Here is a 23090-nt window from a genome sequence, read left to right as displayed (position 1 = left end):
TTTCAATTAGATGCTGTTGGACTGCATCAGCTACTATACCAGTTAGTAGTTTGAAAGTTGTTGGTAAGTAGGTAATTGGCCTGTAGTTGCCTGATGCTGCCCCTTTTGTTGGATCTTTCATTATCAGGTAGGTTTTGCCAGATGTTAACCAATCTTCAATTTCATCTCCTTGCAGTATGTTGTTAAACTGCTCGGCAATGAGTGGGTGCAGACCAGTCAGATGTTTCAACCAAAAGCCATGCAGTTCATCTTCACCTGGTGCTGACCAATTCTTGAACTTCCTTGCCCTTTTTTCCCACCATTTCTGCAGGTATTACAAGTTCTTTCATTTCAGCTTCTTTTTTATTGTTTTCCACCTCCTTTATCCAAGCTGCATTCTTACTGTATTTCCTTGGGTTGTCCCATAGCTACACGCAGAACTCACTGTTTCTTCTTTGTCAGGTGTTGACTGGTTCATTGCAGTCTCTCCATTGATGGAATTGGTAGAAACATTTCTGATTCAACTGAAATTGGAGATTCTGCCTATAGTGTGCAATTCGAGCTTCATATCTACTTATCTTTTTGGCTATGGCTATTATTTTCTGCTTTATTATTTCCAGTGTTTCTTTGATCTTCCTTGTTTCTAGGTGATATTTCTTTGGTCTTCTTGTTCTTCAGCTTTTTTTCTTTCATCTGTTTTAGCTTGCTTGTATCTGATCTTAGCATGCTGATCTTATTTTCCAACCTGATCTTCCATTTTGGTGGTGCACTGTTTGGCTTTTCTTCTTGTTTGTTGATTTTGCATCCAAGGTATTCAGTTATAACTGCAGCCATGCTGTACATCAATTGGTTTGTCTCTTGCACTGAGCTGGTCCTTATATTTGATATTACAATATTGGCATCTTTTAATACTTGCACTAGCTGTTTCTTTGTAACAAGCTTAAATGCAGGCAACCTTACTCTGTTGTTTTTGTGCTGTTCTAGATGCTCAGTTATTCTTTGTTCCAATTCCTTTTGGGGTTGTTTGTTTGTTTTTTAGTTAGAGGGCTTTGTTCTTTCTGAGGAGAAAGCAGAGGAGAAGGTGTCTGGTTTGGGAATGAAAATGATTCAGTAGCCATGCTGGCTTCCTCTACTGCCCACTCCCCCTGGTTTGCTTCTACAGTCTGAGCTACTTCTGTCAAGGCTTTGATTTCTTTGCCCTGGGTAGACCTTTGCAGTTCTTCCAATTCTACTTCTGTGAATACTTCATTTCGTATTATAAATCGAAGTTGATCTGCTAGTCTCTGTTCTGTTATTTCTGATTCTGGATATTATTATTATTGTTGGTCGCACAGTCAGCCAGATGTTTAGACTGGATTTGGCACTTTTATCCACCTATCAAGTCCTTCCCAAAGACCTGGGATAGGCAGATGTTGTTGTTTGATGGTGTTATAGGTATCATCGCAGGATGTAAGCTGTTCCAAGTAAAGCTGCCTTTTGCAGTTGACTGATGGTGATTTTGTCAATGCCAATGGTGTTCAAGTGATACTCCAGATGTTTTGGGATTGCACCCAAGGTGCCTAGTTATTATCATTGTTGTTGGTTGCATAGTCAGCCAGATGATGATGATGATGATGATTGTCATCAGCCCAAATCAATTCACTGCAGGATGAAGGCCTCTTCATTGAAGTTTAATGGACCATAATCTACCATGTTGATCCAGTGTTGATTGGTAGATAAATGTTTTCGGCTTCCCAGTCTAGGGCTGAGAGAAAGTGACTGGCTGAGAATCACCCAACTGGTTTCCATTTCTAAGGGAGGATTAGAACCTGGTTTCCTCTGCCTCTAATCCAGCATTTTAACCACTATACCACACTGGCTCTCATAAAAGTTAAATAAATGAATAAATTTATTTGTCATTTTGTAATGACTGTAATTAGCACTTTGTTCCATCTTAGCACAAAGCCAGAATTCAGAATGTTGAATTCAGCAATCATACAAATGTTGAATGAAAAATAATGCCTTCACCTTCCTAACTGTACTTTAAATAGGGATATTTTAATGAATGAAACAGGAAAATATTCCTTGAAATGAGCTTTTTTGTTACCTGTTTCTACTTCACCATGTAATTACCACCCATTTACCATTTGACCTTAAACTTCTTAAGGTCAAAACAAAAGAATTCCATACTTTCTCCCTCCAACCAGGTCCTGATAGTCCTTTCCACCTCTTCGTTTGAGTCAGAGGCTCACAAAGGTATTCTTTCAATTTTGGGAAAAAGTGGAAATCACATGGTACCAAGTGTAGACTGTGTGGCAGATGGGGTAAGATTGCAGTTGCCTTCTGGGTGGCTCAAGAGGTGTGAGGCCTAGCATTTTATACTGCAGTAAAATCTCCTTGTGCTTCTGAACTCTGCTTAATAATTGTTTCAAAGTTTTGAGTGCTGCAATGTGGTACCAGGTTCAAGGAAATCCATGTGAATAACACCATCTGGATTCCCAAAACAGTAACCATGAACTTGCCTGCCAAAGCCTGAGTTTTGATTTATTTTTTATTTTTGCAAGTGAAGCTTTGTAATGATATTTCATGGACTGATGCTTCATTTCTGGGTCATAACAACAACTCCTTCAGCATTCAAAATTCAATTATGGCATGTTGCTTAAAGTGCATTGTTGACTACTCACTGCAGGCTTTCATTTGATAAACAATAGCCACACAACTTTTTCTCACAGCCATTTCCTGTCAATTGAAGTAAAAGAACAAGTGCTAAAGAACACACCAGAGCTTCTAGCACCTCAGTACTGCCATCTGTTGGCAATTTATCATCATCAAATCTTTATTATGGCCTTTAGGCCAGAGAGCAGACAATAAAATACATAAACCTGTAATTATTATTAATAAAGCTTTAAAAAAAGGGATGATGGTGATGATGATGATGATGATGATGATGATGATGATGATGATGATGATGATGGCAATTTATAACATGGGAGGCATGCTTTTCATTCATTCCTTGTTTTTGTAACATCTTGCCAGACAAAAACAATCCTGGAAAGCTGCATTGTGGTCAAGAGGGGCAATAGAAGAGGCCAAACATTCTATTAGTCAAAGACTGGAGTACAAGCGAGAGAAACGTACATACCCAAAGGCATAAACACCCTACAAATCTAAGAGTTCTGGTCTTCCCAGATAATTCTCAAGATTTGTGAATGTCTTGGAATGAGATTGACAGAAGGCAGGTTCAGATGTTTTCTGAGCTGAAGAAGATCCAACCTTTAACTGGGTTGGGCACTCCTTATGACATATGCAACCATACAGAAACTGGCAAAATATGGGCAAAAGGTGTCTAAATAGCGTCTTGCATTGTTTTTTCTTGAAAAAATGTGGTGTAATGTAAATTACCAGGATTTACTCCACAGCAAATTATTTGGTACTCATGACATTCTCCTTTTTTCCCAGTCAGAGAAAGGAAATAGTTTGATTTCTAAATGCCTACATATCATAATCTCCAACTGAAGTTCATATGGATTCAAAGTAAACTGCTTATTATAGGATGTGACTGTCTTAGTTCTGCAGTTAATCAAACATTAGGTTTCCTACATACAAATAGAAAAACTGCATGTATCATTTGGGTCTTGTCATAGAGGAGTATAATCTCTATTCAGCCAAATTAAATTTGGCAGTTGACAGCATAATAAATAAATACATAAATAAATACTATATATTGACTAAGGGCTTTACCTGTTATTGACTCTAAAAGGTTTTTCTACAGTTAACAAATTAATTTAAATAGATAAATAAACAAAATGGATTATCAAAGAGATAGGGAAGGTTATTTTCTGGAGCCACACTATCAAAAATTAAATGGGAATAACTCAATCAGTCACAGTAGATGATAGCAGTTAACTGACATTGGCTGATCTTGTACAGCTAAGCAGGATTGGACCTGGTTAATACTTGGATGGGAGGGAGTCCAGCTGCAAATCCAGGGCTGTCGGCTGGAACAAGCCACAGGAAAAGAAAAGAAGGAGGAGGGGGAGAGGCGTCCCTTTTAAATGGTTATCAGGAAAATGATACAGATGTTGTCACTAAGTGTCAAGGGTTACTGTAATCTATTTTCTAACATCTAATTCCTCTAAGTCAGTTTTATCAACAGGATTATCCCAAATCCTAAGAAAGTGATGGTGAATTGAACCTGGGAAAGTGTAGTCTAAAGATGTGTTGCTTTATCCAGATCAGGCATTTCAACCCAATATGTGTTGAGAATATGTCCAGTGGTTTCATTTGGCTGATGAAACCTGTGCTGCCCCTTGAACTGATTTTTATGCCTGAGCTCTGCTCTGCAAGAGGGATGCCCAACCGGAGGAGGTGGGATAGCAGGAGGAAATGAATATTTTGCTGTGTGAGCAGAAGTCTGTTCATGTAATAGTCTATGTGACAGACTATGTGAATATCAATGTGGATAAACAGCACATTGATATTCATGTCTCTGAGATCTTTCACATTCTCATCTTGATACACATATAATCAATATGTATATATATGTAAAACATATACACATATCTCATCTTTATTTGTGTATGTGTGTGCGTACACACATATAAAATCATCGAGGGTATCAGTGCAAATGTTTTTGCAGTTAAAAATTATTCAAATTAATTGTACCTAAGCCTTTTCAATAAACCTCTTTCCATCTATCTATCTATCTATCTATCTATCTATCTATCTATCTATCTATCTATCTATCTATCTATCTATCCATTCAATCCGTTTTTCCTGATAATGATTGCAAAGTAGAGATTCAAAACAGAATAAAGGCTCTGCAATCAGGGCAATGACAATAGCAGGAATGATGTGATTCAACAGCACAAATTCAATTGAAAGCTGTGGAAAACAAACATCTAAGTTTTCAGCCAGTACCAAAAGATTACAAGATTTGTCATCAGCCACCTTTTGCTTCCACCAATGTCCAGTCCACAAAGGTGATAAGTTTGAATCAAGCAGGCAAGAAAATACTACCTATTCATTTTATAAAATATAGCGCAACTAATATCTATTAAAATATAACAGTAATATGTGTATATTTTAATGGTGAGAAAGAGCATGCTTCAGGCCCATAATAACTTTGGGAAAATACCCTGCTTTAGTTGCCTTCTTAGAATCCCTTTTTAACCATGTTGAGTTAGTACTGTAGATTTATGGACTGATCTCGACAACTCTGGCCAGAGGCTCAGAGGCTGTGAGGGACCAAGTGCAAATGCAGCCTTGTTTGCCATGACCTTAATCCTGCGGGAATGTAAGCAGACACAAATATCCAGGACTGGGAGCGCCCACAGAGATTTCTTTTTGGATGCATGAGAAACAGCCTTGACATTTTATACCTTTTTGTAAAGCTGTCGTGCCAATGACTTTAAATCCAATGCCACTGCTAATTCAGCAGGTTCATTCTTTTGAAACATACACACACACACACAACACTAGGTGTGGTAGATTTATAAAAAAAAGTGTCATACTAAGTCTACAACGTGTGTTCCCTTCAGACTTGTATATATAAATCCAGAGAGTGAAAATAGCCTCTGCTAGACTGCAGAAGATTCAGCTGGAGAGCAGAAGTGTTAGCATATCACCTTTCAGAATGAGGGAAGCTAAAACCTGAATGCAGAAAATGTTCAGGCATTAAAGTTCCTCCACTGAAAACCTAGGAAGGTTCTTGCAGAGTCATGAGCAGAACTAACACTGGAGGGCCTTTTGTGGGTGAAATGGTGTGGGGGTATAAGGGCCCAAATGCACCTGCTGCTGAAGGAGTGTGCAAGAAGTTCTGCATTACGGTCTGAGCAGGAACCACACACCGATTGAAGTTCAGGAGGATCACATGGACTTTACAACCTATAACATTTGGACTCCAGTGGCTGCCACTGTAGGGTTTTACATGTGTGCATTTCCTGATTAATGACAGGCACTCTTTTACTTCTGTGAAAGAACAGACTGCAAGAACTTTGCATCACTGTCAGCCAAAAAAAGAAATAAACCTTAGCAAAGTTTCCAGGGATGCCCACCATTGCAGCTTGCCATTTTTGACCATTCCCTGTGGACACCTCAAACTTTCTGTCCACAAATCGCTTTCCTTCCTGAGCACATTTTCCTATTCCCATCAGAGTCAGATTAAACCAAAGCAATTGGTTTCCTAGCAACTTTTGTTTTAAAAATTAATCTTTTGTTGGATCCTGGGACAGGGTTTTTTTGATTTTCCTTTTATTTCTTTCCCCACTCAGCAGCACCACACAGGCAGGATTGGTGTCTCTGCATATCTATCTAACCAGATTGTGAAGCTACTCCTACAGGGTTGAAATATATTTTATTTAATAGTGTCCAAAAGTTGCAATCCTCCCAAAGAAAGATGATAAAACAGCACCAGAGGGAAGAAAAACAGAATATTGAGGAGATATAGCCCCAGGAGAATGATGTGGAGAATAGGTTGCTGTTTGCATCTTAGCCCATCTTCCTCACTTGCAATGGACTCAAGTGTCAGTATATTATATATCCTAAATAAAAAAGTATTTTTAAAACATATCTGATTTTTCTGCTCCTTTTTGGGGTTTTCTCAAATACTGTCACTCCAAAGAGCTGAAATAAAGAAATATTTTTAAAAAATTCTTTGACATCCAGATTCATGAGATTAGAACTCATTAACTTTAAGTATAATAAATTATATGCAACTTTAGTTGATAAATTTAAATATGATATGTAATAGGGAAGCAAGAAGTAAGGTACCTTAGTCCGGCTCATATATTCAGAATTGCTCCCTAGGGCACAGCACAGATAGCAGAGACTACAGCTGCTCAGGCACAATCCTAGCTGAGTCTTGTGCAGAGTCTATGTCAAAGGATGTCCAAGTCCTGGCATGGGGGATGCAGTTGTCTTAAGAATCATTCAAGACATATCTTGATCCAAGGAATCTTTTGACCTATAGCCTCAACACACCACTTGGTATTAGAGCATTACAGTTCAAGGGTTTCCATTTTGACCTTGGACAACTCTGGTTTCATTAAATATATGAACTAAGGGTTTGATTGCAGATAGAGATAGATGATAGATAGGTGACTGATTGATAGATAGATATTTTACAGATAGATGATAGATAGATGATAGATGATAGATAGATATTATAGAGATAGATAGATATTATAGAGATAGATAAATGAGAGAGAGAGGGGGGGGGTATTTTCAAAATGCAGAACCAAACTTGGGAACTACTTCTAGGAAATTGCTCTGGCTGGCTTTGCATTCTTCAGCCTCATGTTATGCACTTGATTTCTCTAATATAAACTTTTAAAGAGCCAGATTGTTTTACACTGTTGATAGACTATTAGCGTCCTCACCTGGAAGTTTTTAATTGTCAGGCCCAAGGCCATTTCTACAGTAAGTTCTCTGCGGAGGTTGTATTCTGATCCTTGAGATTCTTGCTCAAGCATTCATTCAAGCTGGGCTTGTAGGAGTTCTCAACATTAACCTTCATATAAAATATTTTCTATGTGACCACTATGTGACCTTCCCACTCAGCCTAGTTCTATGTATTTATGATTTTGAGTTTCTTTTTGATATATTTACTGCTTCTATTCCTTCTGTAGATTTTTTTCCCATCCCAATCTTTCCTTTTTTCAGTCTCCCGTCACTTCCTTTACATCAGATATCCTTTCTACATAGGCAGTTTATAAATGGCTTTTAAAAGTAAATAAAAATACTATTCTGACTGTCACAATTTTTGGGTTGGCAAGCCTGCACACTGGAAAGTAGTGTGTCTTCTTTCTGGTTCAAGACTAAGGAATAGAAAAAAAAAGCAGTTGCATATCCATCTCAGTGACATAATTCGCTCCAGATAGAGCCACCCAGATGGATCTGCCCATACCTCCCGACGTCCATTAACCTGCACAGTGTGAAGCTTTGGAGCACTGCATGCCCTGCCACCACTGATATATTTATGTGATTCACAGTAACCATATAGAGTACACATCATATTTGTACAACTCTAAATAATGTTGTCTGTGGGAGGAGAGGGATTTTCAGACCTGGTCCCAGTGTTGGTTACTGAGGGATGCTGAAGTGTCCTTTTCCCCCTTCCCAGCCTTGCCCCTGCTGGTGCTATCTGAGATCCTTGGACTCTGAGTTCCCATTAACTATTAATAACTCCAGGATGCCTATGTGAGCAGAGTCTCCAAGAGTCAAATGCAAAACACTCCCCATCAGCACTTTGTGCTGTGCAGACCAGGAGCAGGGTGTGCAGGTCCAGGAGGGTCACCAGCTACCAAACCTCCTGCAGAATCACCCAAACAAGGAACTCCAGAGACACCAATCCCTGCTCTTGCTACTGGAGGCTCCGTGGAGTGGCCTGTGGATGCGTGCCTAAGGTGAGTCCCTCTGAGTGGTTATGAGCCAGTAAAGATAACTAGAAAGGGAGAGAAAAGGACAAAATGTCTAAAGTCTGCATTATCTCATATTACCTTGCAACAAGTGGCCTGTTGGTGGGACTGAGGATTAACAAGAAAAGCAAGGGTCCCAACAGAAGCACTTGTATCTATTGACTTCTGCCGAAATCCTCTTTCCTCTCTCTGATCACTAAATGTTGGCTTACTTTGAAATGACCTCTGTCAACTAAATTCAGCAGGAGCCTTTTCTTCCATTAAAAAAAGGGGGGGGCACAGGAAAAACACTTGTTTGGAGTGCTGTAAGAATCCACTGAAATCCCTTTTTGGTTGAAGTGATCCATTCAACATTTTCACTGACTACTCTAAAAGCTTTAGCATTCTGAATAGCTGCCTAGAGCATTTTGGATGGCTGCCTCACTTTGCCTGTCACTTTCTTGGCCTTGGTGAATGTCAAAAGAGATTGGATCTTCTCCTTGGATATACTTCAATATTTTCTCCTCCCAGACTGTCCTGTTTACTAACTTATATCACCAGCAAAGCAGAAATTCCCTGCCATTCTCCATGTGATCAGGTAGAATGACTGCTGCCTTGTCAGACAGTTTTATACCCTTCTTAATGCAAAAATAACAGCTTTCCAGTTTTACTTTCTCTACTGCTGCCTCTGATTTTGTAACTGCATGAGACAGGTTGGCACTTGGCAAAAATATGACACAGATTCAACAGTTCTAATGGAAAACAAATCTAAATTGGTAATTAAACCCCACCCAGAATCATTTTGTTGAAGTATGGAGACCTCATTTGCATTGACTAAGGTGTTCACGGCAAAGGTTAGCCTTCACATCTCATTTTTAAAAAATAAAATTAAATACTATTAAAATAGTTTATCTTTGAGTGGAGCAGAATACCCTGACAAGAACTCATGAGCTTAAATCAGGAATTATTGTGTGAACTTGTCTGTCTGTCTGTCTGTCTGTCTAGATAGATAGATAGATAGATAGATAGAGATAGATGATAGATGATAGATGATAGATGATAGATGATAGATGATAGATGATAGATGATAGATGATAGATGATAGATGATAGATGATAGATGATAGATGATAGATGATAGATGATAATTACTGTCTTCTGCCTTTCAAATGGAAGGATAATGAAAATAAAATCTTATTTGAAATTGATGCACTTCATAAATCCTCTCTGTTTAATGCCTGCAATTCTAATCCTTCTCCTGGAGGAGAGATGGCCAAACCAACAGAATTTAGATGTCCAACTAGCCAATTTTTCCTTCTACTTTAAATAGAAGGACCAATCAGCTCCATGGATGCCTAAACTCTATAATGGCACCATTGGTCAGGGAGTCCTCTTTATTTCACTATGTCTGAAACGTTGGTATGCAAATGCCCAATATCTTATGCACAATTCTGGGTATAAAACTGGAAGCTCAATGCTGCTTTCCTTTTAAAATACATCCACAGCCTCAGAATTAATTTGTGTTAGCAAATCAAGACTAACAAAACTGATTTGTTGAATTCCTTCTTTCAAGCGTGAACAATTCTTCCAACATATGGAAGAATACTGGTTTCCTCTGTTCTAAGGCAACTGAATTCTTAAGAAATATGGATGTCTTTATTTCTAAGGATTCTGAAGTCAATCAACTCTTCCATGCTATTGTTCCACCTTCTGATGTAAATAATCTCTCCATGAAAACAAAAATTAAGAAAGGAGGTTTTTTACTTCTTACAATCTTTTTTGAGAAGGGAATATCTTGTCTTTGAAGGGTTCATCTCAAGACTATATTAAAGATTTAAATGTTCAACAAATTGCACCTCTCCATTTATTATAATATTTCACAACATCTGTCTTATGAAAAGAGGTACTATAGCTATATCTGTCAGTTGTTTCAGGTATCATCCTTAAAGACAAAATGCTGTATGCTGAGTCAAAAAAAGGCAATGGATAACAGGAAACACCATTATATATAGTGGTGAGATTCTGAAAGAAGTATAATGAATGTTCAGCTTGCTTCTATGATGCCAACAAGATTTTGTAAAATTTTTAAAATCTCCAGTGAGGGAAAAAGTCTTCACATACTTAAATAGCCATATAGGGATCAGAGCCAATAAGCCTTTAAAAGTTTAGGTCCTGATGACATGGGGAAATGTCAGAGAGATGGTTTGGATGCTAAATATAGTTTGTTAGGCAAGAAAGTGAAGTCTGGGATCTCCATGGTTAACTTTCTCTAAAAATATCGCACAACCCATATTGGAAAGACAAGGCAAGCAGAGATATGGTTGTCAATATTTATGGATGAGAAACTAGGGTGTTTTTTTAATCAAAAAAAGCCTATGTAGCAATAATACATTTTATCAAGATCAAAATAAATGTTAGTACTATATTTTATAACATGGCAAAGATGAATACAGTAATAGTTGTCAGTGAAATAATGATGGATAAAGAAAGACTGCAGAGAAAACCGAAATAAAATGGTTGAAAATATAAACAGCTATTGGGGCACCTCTAAAAAAGACTACTCCATTCTTCCCTGATTCAGTGTTAAGCAGTTACTTGAAAACATAAACAAATATATTGTAGATCACAAACCTACTGCGTCAAATATAATTTTGGACTGAGAGACATTAAAATCCCTGCTTAGTAACAAAACTCATTGGGGTTGCCTCTACGCCTCAGTTATTCCATGAGTTTAATGAAAATAAAATGGCCCCACCTGATATAGTCTTGAGCTACTGGAGGAATGGCATAATATACTTTATGAAAATAATTAAGATTTTAGTTATGGGCTGTGATTCTATGGGAGCAAGCAGTTCTGAAAAAAATGAAACAACTTCTGAATTTGTATATTAAAATTGCACTGCTAAACACATACATTCTCCCAGATGAAATCAGATTTTTGCAGCCGAGATGGAAGCCCCTTTGCATATATCACATATCCAGCACAGACTTTATTTCTATAATTCCTTATTAAATTGCTTATATGCTCTTTCTCATGTATATGCACAAAAATCTCAAGAGAATTGACACACAAGGTCCAGAGATGACATTCCATCCAGGCCCCTTAAAATAAAATGCATTAAAAAGACATGTGTAACAGTTGGTTTTTCTTTTTTGCTTCCAGTGTCCTTACTAAACTGTTGCTTTCTTTTTTCTTTTCCTGTATATTAAAGCTTAAAAATTAATAAATATATTTTTACCCTTCCATGTGAGGTGCAATCCATTTGTGCCAGCAGCCCATCATCTGGATAAACTAGATTAGTTTTATATTATTTCTTTTATAGAATTCTGAAGCACTAAGAGACTGCCTCTTCACCTGGGCTATCTAAGTATTTGAAGAGTTATATAAGTTTTATCATATAATATATACCACATATCATATTCCCACTATCAGTTTTCTCTGCTTGAGTCTGAACAAACTCACTTCCCTCAGTCTCACTTTGTATCTGCCAGTCTCTGAGCGTCTTTCTTGCTCTTCACTCCATCCACTTGTCTAGTTTTTTCTTTACATATAGTGCCAGGACTGAGCACTCAAAGTGGAACTGACCAGCACAAAACAGAGCAAAGGACAGTTCAGTTGATGCAATCTAAAATCACATTTAAAGTTTTCCAATTATGTCACACTTCACATTCTTATTCCTGTATACACTAAAATACACACACATAATAAATTCTATGCAATCCCATAGTGTAATTCTGGGGAACTCCTCCAGTACCGCTATATGTTTATTATTCTTTCTACAGGTACATCTTCTCTAAACAAACTTGTAACTTCATCCTTGACCATCAAACTCTTGAAAAGAGATCAAAAGATCTCCAGGTAAGTTTGCTTTCTTGTGTGCAGCTACTGTATCAATGGAATCCTGTAACCTGGTCTTAATGCCATAAGGTCTATAAAACCAGAAACCATCAAAAGTAACAAACATTTGTGAGTCAATACAACTGAACATTCTCTCTCACTTTTTTCATAGTCCTCTAATTTTAATACTTTTTTCTTAACAGTTCATGTTCACTTACTGAACTTAACAGAATAATTTTTGTTGCCTTGTATTTTCATTAATTCTCCAAGATGTGTATAAGATGATGGCCATTTTTCCATTTCTTTCTGCAGTGACCCTATTCCTTCTTCCGTATAACACAATCTTTTTTTTTGCTTCTACTATTTCACTTTATAGCACTTCCACAGGGCTATAGTTGCTTTTTATTTTATTTTATTTATTATTTTGAAGATTTGCATGGCTGCCCATCTTGGAGCACAACTCTGGGCTATCCTTCATAGTCCCCAAGCCCTCTGAAATCTTCTCTCAGGGACCTGTGGCTGTACTCCCTGCAGCCACTGCGAGATGTGCTCCCTGCACCTGACTAATAAGGGGATGAAGAAGTCACTTTCCCCACCTCCATTCCATCCCTGCCCACTTTGCTTCACCATATGAGTTCTGGGTGAGGACAAGGGAAGCCAGCCTAGCTACTCCAAGCAGCCCTCTAGCCTTGGGCAAGGGCACCGGGGAGTTTCAGAGGCCTTGCAGCCAAAGGGAAGGGGGAAGAGGGAAGCATCATGCCCGGAGCCAGGCATTGGCAGGAGACCTTGCCAGTGGAAAAACTACCCACCCCCAGCCCCATGGAGTTCATGTCTCTCAAATTTGGGGCTTTTGGCAGCCCAATCAGGGCTACAGGGGTGTGGCGCTGCTTTGGAAGCAGGGCCTCTCTGGAAGCAGGGACAAACCCCATGTGGAAATGGCTTCCCTCTAAGAAGAGGACTGAAACTTCTGCTCTCATAAATTCTTCAGAAGCTTCAGAAGTTTCCTTAGTGTTTTCTTACAACACACTAACATAGTTACTCCTCAGGAGATTCTTAATCCATTTTCTTGTCCATGTGATCCATCTCTTTTAATAAACACTATCCTGAAACAATTTAGTTTGGATTGAAAACATTTCTCTTTCACCAATAGATATTGCCTTTTCTGCTGGCTCTTCTTTGAGATTAGTTTTCTTCCTAATTCATGAGCCTAAGTTTTATTCATGAATTAAGTTACTGAACCATCCTAACTGGTTGAAGTTATTCTGGCCCAGGTTCCATTGCATTCCACCTTCCCACCCCGGTGGGAACGGAATCACCGGCCAGCACAAAACAGTGTGAGTAGTGAGTAATGGATGCCGGGGGGAGCACCCACATCTGCAGTATTAATGGAAATTGTGCTGCTACAACTAATCAAGATAAACAGCATAAAACAATAAGTGAGATCTGAACCACCCACATAAAAACACACATTTGCTCCCCTTCCAGCATCAGAAGTCTAGGGAACTGAAAACTATCCAAGCTCTGGAGTGGTTCCACCAAGTTGTTGCCAGGATGTTCCAGTTCAAATTCCATGAATCTACATTATGTTTTGGCCACTGTCTCCCATAAAAAATCAGAGCCTCTCCCCACCCCCAGAAAAGCCCTGTAGCCTGCAAAAACATATATGGAAGCACATATGGAGACACAACACAACATGGCTACAATGTCACACCACACAAAATCTGGCAACACAAAAGATCAGAGGGCCAAAACATAATGAGGTCTATTATTTCTATCCCAGGCAGAACATTTTGGAACTTACAGATATTCACAGCATCACTGGGAACCAAACAGAAGAGAAGGTAAAAAGAACTCAGACAACCTAGCACTGCAGCAGGGTCATCCGTGGAGGAGTTAACAGTGTCATAATGGGGGTGCAACTGGACCATCAAAGCTCCCCTCCATAAGGAGCATTGCATGCACTGTGTGCACATAAAGAGTGGTCAGGATTTGATCACCCAATTGTGCCTGCCATTTTGACATGGTTAACTTGCCCTCACCCCTCACCCCAGCCTGTGCCCCTGCAGATCAGTACGGTAATAAAAGCAGGGCCATCTTATTCTAGGTACCTTGACCTTAATAACAGAGCTGTAGAGAAGCCCTGGAAAGAGACTGCATTAAAAATCCAGGTAAGGCTGTCTCCTCACAGTCTGGAGACTTGGGTAGGCATCCCTACCATCTGCCTGAATCCTGCGTATTTTTTATAAGCCTGAGCTCCCCATGGCCTGCTAAGTCATACGCTTTAATAGTCCAAATCTGTAGCTGAGACAGGACAGTTCAAATGGTGGGGCTACAGAGATTAACATAATCCTTTCTGCTTTGGAAGACCACTTTGGATGGGGTGGTCTATTCAATGAGCAAGCTCTTATTTCCAGTAGAACTTATTTCCAGCAGAAAGGCAATGGAACCACTTCTGTGACAGCTTCTCCTTCTACCTTCTATGTCTTACCAGACTGGAAATTCTAATCTTTGCCTGAATATGATCATGACTTTCTATTCTACTTACTGAATCTTAATTGTCCATATAGAACTTTATGTGTTTTAAACCCTAGACTGGACTGTGACTAGCCCACCTATCAATTCTGCCACAAAGCTTCTAATCATACTTGGACTATTGAAATTACTATAGCAACCTTTTGGGATACTCAGTGACAACTATCATGCAATGATTCCTCACTGCTTTCCCCATAGGCAAGCTAGGATGCCTTGAGATTATGTTTTCCTATCGGCACCAGTAGCAGTACCCATCAATGTCACAGCAATCTATGATTCAGGAAGCATATGTGACTGTCAGGTCCTGGAACACTCCCTCTATTTTGCCACTTTAGTTCTCATTATGAGTTCTCATTATGAAAGTTATGGCTAAGCACTAGCCAGGAGTTGGAGTGGGGAGCTTGATTAAGTACCTCCTATCCCTCCCACTCCAGATGATTGTGATGATACACTGCCCCTTTTTCTTCTAACCAATAAAACTTTTAGAAAGGTTTGCCTCATATTATAGGGTGCATTGGGCACCAGAGTGATCTCCCTGATAGTAAAGACAGCAGTAAAGACCATTATTTCACTCAGGAACAACCATCATCAAGTAGTGATTTGATTTTTATGATTTTTTTTTAATGGGAAGAGCCCTACTGGGTCAGACCAAAGGCTTATTTAACAGAACAATCTGACCTCATAATAGCCAATGATGCCTATAAGAAGCCAGAAGAAATACAGTGTATGAGCACAAAAACACTCTCCCACATCCACATCAAAGCAATTTATACTGAGAAGCAGAGAGCCTTTGATCCATTCAGCATTCTCAGTAGACACTGAATTCCTTCTTCATGGTTATTCTTTTGTGTATCATAGTGTAATAAAAAAAAATTGCTATAGCTCCATAGAAAATTTTGATTAGCTGAATATGATAAATCAGTTAAGGAAAAAATTTATTATATCAAATTAATTAGCAGAAATACATACATTGATACAACAATGTTCACAATATAATGTCATTACAATACAGTAATACAACATTAGATAAAAGGAAGAAAAGAAGTTCTCATAATGGCAATTAATTCCATAATTAAGGTTACAGGGAACAATTTGCTCAGCAGACTGATGTAAGAATACTGGATTTAACCTTACCTTGAAATGACAGTAATGAAGACAGGGGAATTTTACCAAACTCCAAACCTATTCAGGAGCTAACTTACAGAATGCCATGTCTAACGATACTGAGTTGGAAAGGTTTGGAACTAGTTAATATTGCCAGCATGGGAAGTTCTTGCAAGAACTACATTGCCTGTAGATCATCTGGTACAATCATAACCTTGGAAAGGACTTTTGAGGTCATCTAATTCAACAACTTGCTCAGTGCTGGATCCACTGACACATGTCCATCCAGTCTGTATTTGAAGATCTCCGTTGAAGAAAAACTCTCCACTTCATGTGGCAGCCTGAAGAGTTGGGTTTAAAGACCACTCATCATCTTGATAGCCCTTTTCTGAACTGCTCCAATTTGTCATTGTCCTTTTTGAATTGGGGTGTCCAGAATTGGACATAGTATTCCAAATTGGGTCTGACAAGAGAAGAAGAGAGTGGAACTATTACTTGCCATGATGTGGCAACTTCGGTGTGCTTGGCAATTTTGGTGACGGGTTTGTCTGGGAAAATACAGAAGGGTTCTGTATGCATCTATATTATGTTCCTTTGTTTGGAGACATAAAGTTGGCTGTCACCTTTTCTATAGATATGTAGAATTTAAAATTGTTCCATCATGAAACAGCATTAGTTCTGCATCTTACAAGAATCAGATTCATTCCACTATTCCATTCTCACACAGAAAACCCCACGAACAGCATGCCTCTTGCAGGAACCCCAGCTCCCAAAAAGAAGAGAAAACCTACTAAACTCATTTTAGAATTAACCCAAGAAGGTAAGATATATCCCATGCACATAAATTCCTTTTCCAATAATTCTTCCCTAGCATCTATAGAATGCTTTACAGAAAACATAGAGGTCCTTCTCCCAGACAGAGGAATCACTTTGACATAATATGTAGAACTACATTCTTCGATCAGTCAAACAGATAGAGAAGGAAAATGGTGGTCAAATTATGGTGAGAGCCAAACAGCAATACACTGTAATTTGTCTCCAACATTTTTGTGGTTAACGAAGCAACCACAGAGGCTGAAATCCAAAGGATAAGACAGGTGTTTCTTGTGGATGTAAAAGTAAAAATAACAAAGATTTGTAAGCACATTCTTCTGAGATTGCCTTTCTAGAAAAAGCTATGAAAACGGTATCCTTCTCAAGTCCAGTTGTGCCAGACCTCCCATAAGGATACGGTAGTCAGTGGTACTGAAAGTCCTTGACAACTTTAGTGAACTGATAGGGCAGCACTTCTGTATCCATTTCCTAGCATGAGCTTCCACCAGAATGACAATCTCAAACTTGGGTCTGAATATGGAATGGAACTAAATAATCAGTTTCCCTTAACATTACATGGATTGGAGAGGCTATCATCTACTCTAGCATCTTGCTAAAAAATGTAAGATTGGACACTTAGTGGTGACTAAGAGTTGCTTTGTGAGATGAGTGGCTATATAAATGTGATGCACAAATAAAAAACAAAAAGCTATTCTTGATGATAGTCTCAAGATTTGATTTATTCAAAAGAGATTGCATCACATGCTTAAGGTTAGCAGGAACTACCCCCTCTCTCAAAGAAGTATTGGTTCTCTCTGAAGCCCATACATTCAGTCCAGCAGATTTCAGCCAATAGGATGTGTAGGGGAAGATTATATTTTATACATCTAGACCCCCCAGTAATTTCAATTCAGATTATATGTGGTATGCCTCAGGCTCTAAGTAAATTGTTCATTTCTTCAGCTTTGAAGAATTTAAAAATGTATGTCAGACTCTTAAAAATATGGGTGGTTCAGCTGTCATAGGTCAGAACAGTTGAATCTGCAAAATAAATTGGAAATTGAAAACAACCCTTCATAAGCTCTGCTACAGTATCTGATCATGCAGACTTAGGTGTCATAGGCTGTTTGCTGCCTGAAACTGTTCTACATCATACTGACGTAACAAGGGAAGGGTTCTTTTTTTCATTAACATCACTGAAGATCAGTTCAGTCATTTTCATTTTTAATATTATGTCACATGAACTTATGCCATCAATTCAATTGTTTCATTGCCTTCAGCTCTATAGAAAGCTAAGGAGCCAGTACAACTCTATATTCAGTTGAACTGAATATAGTATTCAGGACATGGGGAAGAAATGGTGTAGATGTCCATGTCTTTCAATCATAATAATTAAAATTCAGGATTATGTAGGATCAGCAGTTAAAGCTGCAAGAATGTCTTCCACTCTCCGAGAGAACTTAGGGGTTTTTAGCTTTACCCATCTCCAGGTAGATTCAAAAAAGGCAACCTCAGTTGCGAATATTAAAATCTCTCAAGATCACCAACCTCAGGGTTGTTCAACATCATACCGTAGACCACTTGATTAGTTCATTTAGAAGACAGTTGTTCTGGAAGAAGGTAGTACAGCAATAGAATCCTATCACATGTCGCCAACACCAAATCTTGTATTCTCAGTATCAGGTAGAATGCTGAACAGGGTAACAAATCAGAGAGATGGAATTCCTATGTGCTCTCACCCCTTAAGCTACACTTTGGGTTACTCCTAATAACTTGGCACATCTGGGAGAATTTCACACCTCCCCTTCATCCTATCAAGTTTCAGTGATGCAAGCCACGTTGGCATGGTATTTCAGGGAAAGTCAGAAATATGATGCAGTGATCAGTAATAACAGTCAGAGATGTACGAGGGGAAAAGTGAGGATTACAGCCAAGCCATCAAAATTGTTGAGGCAGAAGGTGAAACAAAATCTTAGACAGCAAATACTGAGCTCAGGGGGGAACTATATGTTCCTGGGAGTTGGGACTGTCACATATTAAAACTTCTAGTATGCATTTGTCCATCTTTATTTGCACTATAGTGAGAATCACCCAAAAAGTCATAAAAAAAAAAAGCTTTAGCATCTTGCAATTTGAGTTGCAAATGGCATAGCCTCATTTACAAGGGTGTTTCAAACATAAATTCTGAAAATGTCTTATAGCAGGTAGTTTTATTGACCTTTCCTTTGTCTTTAACATCTATTTTCTAGTGCAAGCAATGTGGGTACAGTAGCTTTTAAACCATGATGTTAAGCTGGTGCGCTGAGAACAACAGGAGGATGGCATGAAGTAATCTTAGTGTGTAGCCTACCCTGATCTTCTTACAAGCATCAGTATGAGGCACTGCTAATTCTGCTGAAATAATCAGAGTGAGATTGCTGTTAGTTGAGAGGCAATTGTTAGTTTGTGATATCCACTGGTGATGGATTAATGATCAGAAACCTAAGTAAAATATAGTAAAAGGAACCAGAGCAATGAAGTTAAATATCCTGAATATCATAGATGTCATTTTGAAGCTAGTTGGAGCAAGTCCCTGTTGTATGATCCCACATTTCCATTGCAAGGTTGTTTCTGCTCTCCAGACATGGTGCTTATCTATGCTCCTCTTTCAGATCAACTTTCTCCCTCTCCATTTCCCTGTGATTTTTGTCTCCCTTTTCTGCAGTCTGGTTTCCTTCCTCTTTACTACACCAATAAGAAAGAATTTTATAAATTAGATCCATAACCCTAATTCTTCTTCTTTTCCATGATTAATTTTTGCATGTTTTAATTTTTTCAGAATGATGGATTTTTTTTATTTTTAAATTTTATTTACAAATTTTTAAAAAATGACAAAACACCAATAAAGCTCCACACAATTAATGAAACAATATTTAAACTTAAAGAAAAGAAAAATTAATAGAAACCAAAAAAAAAAGAGTATTACATATTGCTCCATCTTTTGATTAGTAGGAAATATTGCCTTTTCCAAAACAGATAGATCACCCATTTCCATAAGCCATTCCTTAACATCTGGAATAATATTAGTTTTACAATTTTTCAATATACAGTAATTATTTTAGCTGCCTCCACTCCCCCAGGCTCAATACAACCATAAATGCTGATAAACAATCAGATTCCAAAGCTTATGCCATAAATCTACTTACACAGTATACATTAACACACTATTACAAAAAGATATCAAATGACCATATCATATGGATCAATGAACCCTCAAGTTTTTTACACCTCCAACATAAAAACCTGGTGTCCGCTCTTTCAAATACATTCTTTGGGGAGTCCAGTACACCCTAAATACAAGGTTTTGATGAATCAACTTTAATCTCAAATCTGTCGATACCATTTTAACATTTTTAAGGACACAAATCCACTGATAGGGCATTATTGAATATCCCAAGAATGTCCACTTAAAAAATATTCTTGAGCTTTGGATAGAGGAATGTCATAGGTTTTACTTTAGTCATGGATCCCAACAAATAAGAGAGCATCTCAGGTGCTTTTGAGGCAGCCAAAGCATCTGGCCCATATTGGTCCATTAGAATATGCTTAAGTTGAAGATACCACCACTGTTGCAAACTGGGAGGACAAATTCAATCTGAATCAGAATGATGGAAATGACTAGCAATTCACAGATGCAGACATAATTTGAATATGCTGTGATCAGGACATAAGTAACCAAAGCTAGTTTTGGGTTAAAGTTGCAGATGGCAATCTAGGTAGGCCTGAAGATCCAGCAATAATGTCAGATCCAGAAAAAGTCAGACAAAGATATTTACAAAGAAATATTCAAAGAAGGAAGGGAAAGAGAGAAGAGTGCTTAACAATTCCAGAACATGGTGGTCTTCTGCAAATCCATCCTCAGGCATTTAATTCCTTCTCCAGCATACACTAATCCACATTTCTGTCAGGAAAAGCAAAATTTATCAGTAATACTAGGTAGGCAGAGTTTGTTGAGCTGTTCAGGTGGCACTGGCCGAGGAATTGCAACCCAGGTTAAGGTTTGCTGCTGTTATAATAGATTTCTTCTTGTACTCCTTCAGTCATGCCACAAGAAGGGTCCAAGCTGAACCTCGGGAAGAAGATCAGCATTCCCAGGGATGTGATGCTAGAAGAACTCTCTCTCCTTACCAACAAGGGATCCAAGATGTTTAAACTTCGCCAACTAAGAGTAGAGAAATTCATATATGAAAACAACCCTGATGTTTTCACCAGCAATTCTGTGGTAGGTATAAGCAGGCACAGGAATGGGCCATCTGGTAAATTCACATATTGAGGCTAGATCTAGATCCCAGATGTGCATATGTAATACATGTGCATCTATAAAGGGAATTTCCATTTGTAATTCACTGTTGCTTCCTTCTTTTCCATACCATAAAATCCATAAGAGGGAAAAGATGGACTAGCTGCATAATACCTTTTGACTGGTAGCTCTAGGACCCGCCCTTTTGAAAGCACCTAGAATTATGTTTGGAGAAAAATAGTAAATTTGAATGCATCTGAAAAGGAAAGCATTTTTCTATACTTTCTATCCTGTTTTCTCCATAGTACTGATATGTTGGCAAGGATGTACAAAAACTGTTTTTGTTTTTTCGTTTTTCACTCATGGATCTTCCTCACTGAAGTGGGGACAGAGCATCTCTGCACCATTTAGTTCAGCAGAAACAGAATTTCTTACCTTCCTAAGATTTGGCAGGTCAGGAAACATTTTCACAAACTGCAGCTAGCTCAGTTTGTGAGCTGAAGCCTGAGCTGAACTAGAAATTAATTTTACCAAATAACTGTATTCATGCAACATTTAATCACGTGAGATAAAAATCTAGCACATTCACATAAACTTGCTAAGCTTGGCCCCTGTGAACCTTAGTTAGGGTTTTGTGACTAGCATGTTGTACAAGCCCAGCCTGTTTGATTTGTTTACAATGTAATGTATCATGTAAACCTAAACAATTATTTATTTCACAAACCACTCAACATGTGGTTGAGTGCAGTCATTAACAAATCATCAACATAAATAACTCATCTAAGCTGCTGACACATTTTAACTTGTTATATAGCCCACTGGAAGTAAGGATAGGATTATATAGGAGGGGGTGGCTATCTATCATCTATCATCTATCTATCTATCCATCCATCCATCCTTGACAGAAGTTCTTAGGCATTAGGTCAGCAAGCCATTTCTTATTGGCCTCAGATGGCCCTCTGATGAGTGCAGGGCAAGATTCATCACATATGTGGCTATTTAGCAAAATGCTCTCCCATGCCAATTTTGTAGATACTTGTTTTTCACTCTCTGAATTGGTATAAGAAAAGTAAAGGAAAATACAGACTTTCAAGGAATGACCAAAGATGATGTCTTGTGGAGTCCTTGGGGTTCGCTGAGCTTGGTTGTTTTCTTGCAAATGTTTTGTTACCCAGCTAGGTAACATCTTCAGTGCTAGAATGAAATGGGGTTTGCTCTCTGTTCATATACAGTGGCTTGCCCTGCCAGTGTTGGGGGGGGGGCGGTTCTTTTCTCCTGGTAGTTCTTTGATTAGGGTATTGTTTACTGCTTGATTGTATGTCTGGTGATAATCTTGGTGTTAATCTGTCTGGGTGATGATTGCTGGTGAGGAGATGTTTTGGTCTTTTGTTTTCCTTTTTATTGTCTCTTTTGAATAGTGTGTAGATGTTGTTTATCTCTGTGCCTGTTGATGGCTGCCTTGTCTGAATACCAAGCTTCCAGGAATTCCCTTGCATTTTTGGATTTGGCTTGGTCTAGGATGCTCACAGCTTCCTAGTTGAAACTATGGTTGAGTCTGTCTGTGTGTTGTGAGATTAAGGAGTTTTTGTTGTGTCTTCTGACTGCTAGTTGGTGTTCATGGATGCGCTTTGCTAGTCTTCTGCCTGTCTGTCCTACATAGTGGTTGTTACAGTCCTTACACTGTATGTTGTAGATGACTCCTGTTTTTTTCTTCTTGGGTACTGGGTCTTTTGGTTTGCTTAAGATGTTTTGGAGGGCTTTAGTTGGTTTGTGTGCTACAGAGATACCATGTGGTTGTAATAGTCTGTTGGTAGTTTCTGAGATGTTTCTGATGTATGGCAGTGTTATCTTTTTCATAACTTGTGTTGATTGTGTTGTAGTAGGTTGAGTGGTCAGGCACTTTCTGATAAAGTTGCGTGGATATCCATTTTGTTGGAAGCTGTTGTATAGGTGGTCTGTTTTCTTTTTCTGCTGTTCTGGGTTGCTGCAGTACATTTGGACTCATTTGAATGATGTTCTTACACAGTTCCTCTTGTGGGAGCTTGGGTTGTTACTTTGGTAATGGGGTACTTGGCTGTGTATTTATCAACTTCTTTCTCCACCCAGATGCTGGGTTCTTCACTTCACCTTTCCTGTTCTCACTCTTCCTTGATTATCTGTTTCTTGTTAAT

The 23090-nt window shown here is 38.5% G+C and overlaps 1 protein-coding gene across 4 annotated transcripts in view; it reads left to right on the top strand.

The window, feature by feature from the left end:
- Positions 1-8134: 8134 nt before the first annotated feature.
- The window catches only part of MYOZ1 (myozenin 1), a 32531-nt gene continuing 17575 nt past the window's right edge, over positions 8135-23090 (top strand). Inside the window, exons 1-4 of one of the 4 annotated variants that reach the window (XM_088128420.1) lie at positions 8137-8363; positions 12137-12212; positions 16555-16647; positions 20720-20901. In XM_088128420.1, coding sequence (XP_087984546.1) covers positions 16572-16647; positions 20720-20901 — 258 coding nt within the window. In that variant the 5' untranslated portion in view covers positions 8137-8363; positions 12137-12212; positions 16555-16571. Of the gene's footprint in view, positions 8364-12136; positions 12213-14009; positions 14033-16554; positions 16648-20719; positions 20902-23090 lie in introns of those variants that run through there. The other 3 variants (XM_088128432.1, XM_088128437.1, XM_088128426.1) reach the window with 3 other exon arrangements.

Source organism: Python bivittatus, unplaced genomic scaffold (assembly GCF_059951505.1).
Source record: "Python bivittatus isolate LINGU-HERP-01145 unplaced genomic scaffold, Pbiv_v1 ctg000050_np1212, whole genome shotgun sequence".
NCBI lineage: Eukaryota > Metazoa > Chordata > Lepidosauria > Squamata > Pythonidae > Python > Python bivittatus.
The sequence above is the reverse complement of the archived record's forward strand: the minus strand, read 5'-3'. Positions and strand labels throughout refer to the sequence as shown.